Here is a 5,706-nt window from a genome sequence, read left to right on the forward strand (position 1 = left end):
GAGTTAATCCGTGAACTTCAGAGCCTGACGACTTCAGAGCCTATCTCACTGCCTGTAGAGTGAGTCTCTTTCCAAATCAATGTGCCATCATCTCTAGTGTTTATAAGATTACACGTTTTGATGAAATGGTGAAGTAATCTCTGTGTGACAGTCCTATGGAAATTAAGCAGCTGGAGTACAGGCGAATAAAGGTGCGAGGACACTTCAACCACTCTAAAGAGCTGTATGTCCTGCCCCGCTCCCCGGTGGACCCTGAGAGAGAGGCCTGGGAGGCAGGCAGGATTTCCTCCAGCGGGGAGAGTGGAGCTAATGTCATTACACCATTCTACTGTACTGATCTGGGGTACAAACACACAATTTGAATTCCATACACTTAATTCCATACACTTGCTTTGCACTCTGATATGGCTTTCTGGATCAAATTTTTAGGATCACTATCTTGGTGAACAGAGGTTATGTACCAGAAGATAAGATCAGACCAGAAACCAGAATAAAGGGGCAGGTAATAGCATTTTTTCTTCATCTCTTTTGAATCAAATCCAGGCATAAACATTATCAACAGACAAGCTTACTTTATTCATTTTCTTAATCTTTCTAAATGTTAAAGAGGTGTTTATATTTTCTAAAAGGTGACTGAAGATGTGGATCTTGTTGGTGTGATGCGTTTAACTGAGCAGAGGAAACCATTTGTCCCTCAAAACAATGTGGAAACAAATAGGTGGCACTATCGTGACCTGGAGGCCATGGCGAAGGTCACTGGTGCTGAGGAAATCTTCATTGATGCTGTGCTTGGTTAGAACTGCTCTTAATACTAATGTTTGGTGACTATATGGTGTACAAACCTATACAAAGTTTTGATCAGAAAAGTGCACAAATCTGCTAAACTCTTTTCTTTTTTTTCTCCATTCAGACAGCACAATACCTGGTGGGCCAATAGGAGGGCAGACAAGAGTAACCTTGAGGAATGAACACATGCAATGTCATCACATGGTTTGTTTAATTAAACACATTTTGCTAATCTATTTTCATACCTTAACACAGAATCGGTTTTTATTATTTAAAGTGTTTTAATTTAAATCATGCATTGCATGTACTATTGAACTGTAAAAGAAAAGGTTGCTTTTAAAAAAGGAATAAAAAATGAAAAATGAACTGTTTGATTGTAATCTTAAAGATGACTTTGAGGTGAACTGTTCTTTGTTCTTTTCTTTTAGGTATGGATTATGTGCTGCTACCTCCTACATGTGGTATGCAAAATTCATTAAGCGCATTGCTTTATGAGATGTATTCAGCACTTTGCCCTTATGGAATACAGGTGCATCTCAATAAATTAGAATGTCGTGGAAAAGTTCATTTATTTCAGTAATTCAACTCAAATTGTGAAACTCGTGTATTAAATAAATTCAATGCACACAGACTGAAGTAGTTTAAGTCTTTGGTTCTTTTAATTGTGATGATTTTGGCTCACATTTAACAAAAACCCACCAATTCACTATCTCAACAAACACTATCTTACTTCATAAGACCAATAAAAAAAAAAACATTTTTAGTGAATTGTTGACCTTCTGGAAAGTATGTTCATTTACTGAACATGTACTCAATACTTGGTAGGGGCTCCATTTGCTTTAATTACTGCCTCAATTCGGCATGGCATGGAGGTGATCAGTTTGTGGCACTACTAAGGTGGTATGGAAGCCCAGGTTTCTTTGACAGTGGCCTTCAGCTCATCTGCATTTTTTGGTCTCTTGTTTCTCATTTTCCTCTTGACAATACCCCATAGATTCTCTATGGGGTTCAGGTCTGGTGAGTTTGCTGGCCAGTCAAGCACACCAACACCATGGTCATTTAACCAACTTTTGGTGCTTTTGGCAGTGTGAGCAGGTGCCAAATCCTGCTGGAAAATAAAATCAGCATCTTCAAAAAGCTGGTCAGCAGAAGGAAGCATGAAGTGCTCCAAAACTTCTTGGTAAACGGGTGCAGTGACGCTGGTTTTCAAAAAACACAATGGACCAACACCAGCAGATGACATTGCACCCCAAATCATCACAGACTGTGGAAACTTAACACTGGACTTCAAGCAACTTGGGCTATGAGCTTCTCCACCCTTCCTCCAGACTCTAGGACCTTGGTTTCCAAATGAAATACAAAACTTGCTCTCATCTGAAAAGACGACTTTGGACCACTGGGCAACAGTCCAGTTCTTCTTCTCCTCATTGAATTTATTTAATACATGAGTTTCACATTTTTAGTTGAATTACTAAAATACATAAACTTTTCCACGACATTCTAATTTATTGAGATGCACCTGTATATTTAGAATAATCAAGATCTTTGGTTTAACTTGTTTCCCTTAAGATCTTGTTTAACTTGTTACTGGTAATAAAAACATGAATTTGTCTAAAAACAAGTGTTTGAGCATGTATATTACTTTAATGCATTACTAATGCTGTACAGGGAAAGCTAGCCTCTAGAACAGGGGTGGGCAAACTTGGCCCTTCCAGGCCACTTTCCCGCAGAGTTTAGCTCCAACCCTAATCAAACACACCTGAACCAGCTAATCATTGTCTTCAAGACTACAGGCAGGTGAGTTTTATCAGGGTTGGATCAAATCTCTGCAGGAAAGTGGCCTGGAAGGGCCAAGTTTGCCCATCACTGCTCTAGAACAAGGGGTCTCAATCAGGAAGCCACAGAATGAAATGTGTTAAGAAATAAAATACTAAAAACAAACTTAAACAAATCATACTTTTTTTACCACCCTCAAATATTTTTATTGAAAAATACACGGGAGGCCAGATCAGAATCTCACGTCTTAAAGCACAAAATAAATGGCTTAAAACAGTTTTGTTAAAGTTTTAAAACATAGAAATACCAGAAGAAATATCTAAACCAATATGGAGGGGCTTTTGAATATTGTGTTGGAAAAATGAAAGGGCTTTGAGTCAAAAAAAAGTTTTAGAACCCCTGCCGATGGTTTCATTTATATTACATTAATTAATAGTTAATTTTGGAGAACAACTGACAGTCTCGCTTAAAATTGTTTTAACTTGTACAATTCTCTAAATGTTTAGAAATCTGTTTTCTAATTGCATGTATTGGCTTATACCTAATTTTTTAAAGAACCAGTCAAACTCCAGTCACTTTGTGGGATCATTTTTATTGATTAAACAAGACAGGAGCTCAACCCAGTTTAGTAGCCAGCTCCTTGGCCTTTGCCTTCTCAAGTTTAGCAATGCGAGCAGTTGACTTGGAACCCAGGACATTGCCTCCCCAGTGACGACGGATCTAAAGACAGAATTGAAATGGAAGAAACAAACATTAGAAATTACATTAAGACATCAATTAGGAGAATGTATAAAAGTTAGGCTAATTGAAACAATGTCATCAAATTGTGAACTGATCAGCACTACAGCCAATAAACCGACCTCCTCATATCTGTCATTGTAGTTGGTCTTGATGGCCTCCACCAGCTTAGCAAGAGCTGCTTTGTCTTCGCTGAAGATGGGTGAACAAAAACAATGTTAACCACAAAAGGTCTTGTCTCTATAATGGCCAAATTACGAATCAACTGCAAATCATTTTGCTCAGGGTTAAAAAGCTCATTTGAAACCACATGGTTGTTCAGTTGAAGAAATTCAGACATCATAGCCATAGGAAGTGCAGCACAGGAAAGTGAAACATGAGTGTGTGTGTTACTCACGGGTTGGTCTGTGTGAAGGCAACAGAGGTGCAGGTCTTTCTGTGCACCAGTTTGCCCAGTCTGGCCTTGCCCTTGACGATGCAGTACGGGACTCCCATCTTACGGCACAGAGCAGGCAAGAACACCACCAGCTACAAATAGAGCAAATTAAATCAATTATATACAGACATCCATCGCAACATTCAGCAGTCTGATAAAACTACACAAACCAAAGCAGGAAATTCTGAAAATAGTTAGAGAAATGCTCCAGTAAGTGGTTGTTGCTCAGGGTTAAAAAGCTCGTATTTTTGATCTTCAGTTTGAATTCAGGTGAAGAAATTCAAGACATCATTGCAGACAACCACAACAAGATTTATGACAAGATGTCTATATCCTGTAGAAAAACTCACCTCAATGGGATCCACATCGTGAGAAATAACGACCAGCTGTGCCTTCTTGCTCTCCACTAGTGTGGTCACTGTGTTCACACCTGAGAATGAACAAAAGTGTTAAACAGATATTAAAGCCACATGATATACAAATATCGTCCTGGACAAAAGGTGGGCCTTAGAGTCAAAAAGGTTGAGAACAATGGAGAAGGCAACTCGTAACTCCAGGAAGAGTTGGACCTTTCAGTGTCTTCAAAGAAAAGACACTTTAAAAAGACCCACCTGCACGGAGGACTGGTGGCCTCTTAGTGGGCACGTCTCCCTTTCCAGCAGCCTTCTGTTCAGCACGAGCCAGCAGTCTCTGTTTCTTCTCCTGCTTGGTCTCGGGCCTGTACTTGTGGGCCAGCTTGAACAGCTGGGTAGCTACAGAAAGAATTTAAAGAGTTAACACTTTGGTGAAAACTTAGGTTATCGGTAATTTTACAGTACAGTTCAAGTTGATTTTAAACAGCAATAATGTGCAGTAATAAATATAACAGTGCATCAGTGATCTTGGTGGAAATTGTCAGCATTGACTTCAGATAGCAAATATTATTTCACATCATCTGCACATTCGCAAAAGTCTAAAATGCATTTAGAGGTCGACCAATATATTGTTTTCAATGATTGAGGCTTATATTTGCTTTGTGGAATTAAATGGCAAAACACAACTATTTAATTCCTCTGCGAGACATACAATAATATCATGGTTAAGTCATTATTGTTAATTTTCTAATTAATTACAGCACTATCTTACATCAAGCAACTTTTCGTTCATATTATTGACTTAAAACAATTGTCAATTGATTGGTTATTGATAAAATCCACTATCCGCCAACCTCTACAAGCATCGTTGTATGAACAACAGCAGAAAGATGTAGGAGACTCCAGTCAAGCAAATAACTCACCGGTCTGGCGGTCCAGAGCCTGGGTGAACTGGTTGATCGCAGGGGGAACCTTCAGACGCTTGTAGAGGATGGCCCGCTGGCGTTGCAGCCGGACGTAACGTGGCCATTTCACGAATCGGGTCAGATCCCGCTTCGGCTGGATGTCCTGACCTGAAGATTAAAGTGCATGACTTTCATTAGCATTAGGGTCAACAAACTGTCAGTTGCTTTCAAGACATATGTGCATCAGCGATCTTGGTGGAAGATTGTCTGCATTGCTGTTAAGATAGCAAATATTTATAACATCATCTGCACTTATTTGACAGCTACACTTTAAATGACTGACCTCATCTGTGGTCCAGTTGTTACTCACCAATGCCAAAGTTCTTGGGCCTCTTCTCAAACAGGGGATTCACGACTTTCTTGGCCTCATGCAGAAATATTTTAAAGTGTTAAAAGTGTAACACACCCCAAATTAGCTCTTCAATTCCAGCACCAATGCCAAGACCTCAAAGTTAACATTCTGATGAAAACTTAAGTCATCACTAATTTTAACAGTACAATCCAAGCTGAATTAAATAGCAATAATATACAACAGTGCATCAGTGATCTTGGTGGAAATTGTCCGCATCGACTATTCAGATAGCAAATATTCTTTCACATCATCTGCACATTCGATATATTTTTAACAATTAATCAGCACTGATATATATAT

General features: G+C 39.0%; 1 protein-coding gene and 1 pseudogene across 1 annotated transcript in view; one reads left to right on the forward strand and one right to left on the reverse strand.

The window, feature by feature from the left end:
* Positions 1–6: 6 nt before the first annotated feature.
* Positions 7–1,281, forward strand: LOC107710750 (surfeit locus protein 1-like; annotated as a pseudogene).
* Positions 1,282–3,134: 1,853 nt separating this feature from the next.
* The window catches only part of LOC107710754 (60S ribosomal protein L7a), a gene marked incomplete at its 5' end in the record, with an annotated part of 4,645 nt that continues 2,073 nt past the window's right edge, over positions 3,135–5,706 (reverse strand). Inside the window, 7 exons of the mRNA XM_016515594.1 lie at positions 3,135–3,282; positions 3,423–3,492; positions 3,698–3,828; positions 4,087–4,166; positions 4,348–4,488; positions 5,013–5,162; positions 5,365–5,419. Of these exons, the coding sequence (XP_016371080.1) occupies positions 3,178–3,282; positions 3,423–3,492; positions 3,698–3,828; positions 4,087–4,166; positions 4,348–4,488; positions 5,013–5,162; positions 5,365–5,419 (732 nt within the window). The remainder of the gene's footprint in view (positions 3,283–3,422; positions 3,493–3,697; positions 3,829–4,086; positions 4,167–4,347; positions 4,489–5,012; positions 5,163–5,364; positions 5,420–5,706) is intronic.

The sequence above is a fragment of the Sinocyclocheilus rhinocerous genome, unplaced genomic scaffold (genome assembly GCF_001515625.1).
Source record: "Sinocyclocheilus rhinocerous isolate Xijiao unplaced genomic scaffold, SAMN03320098_v1.1 scaffold2071, whole genome shotgun sequence".
Taxonomy (NCBI): domain Eukaryota; kingdom Metazoa; phylum Chordata; class Actinopteri; order Cypriniformes; family Cyprinidae; genus Sinocyclocheilus; species Sinocyclocheilus rhinocerous.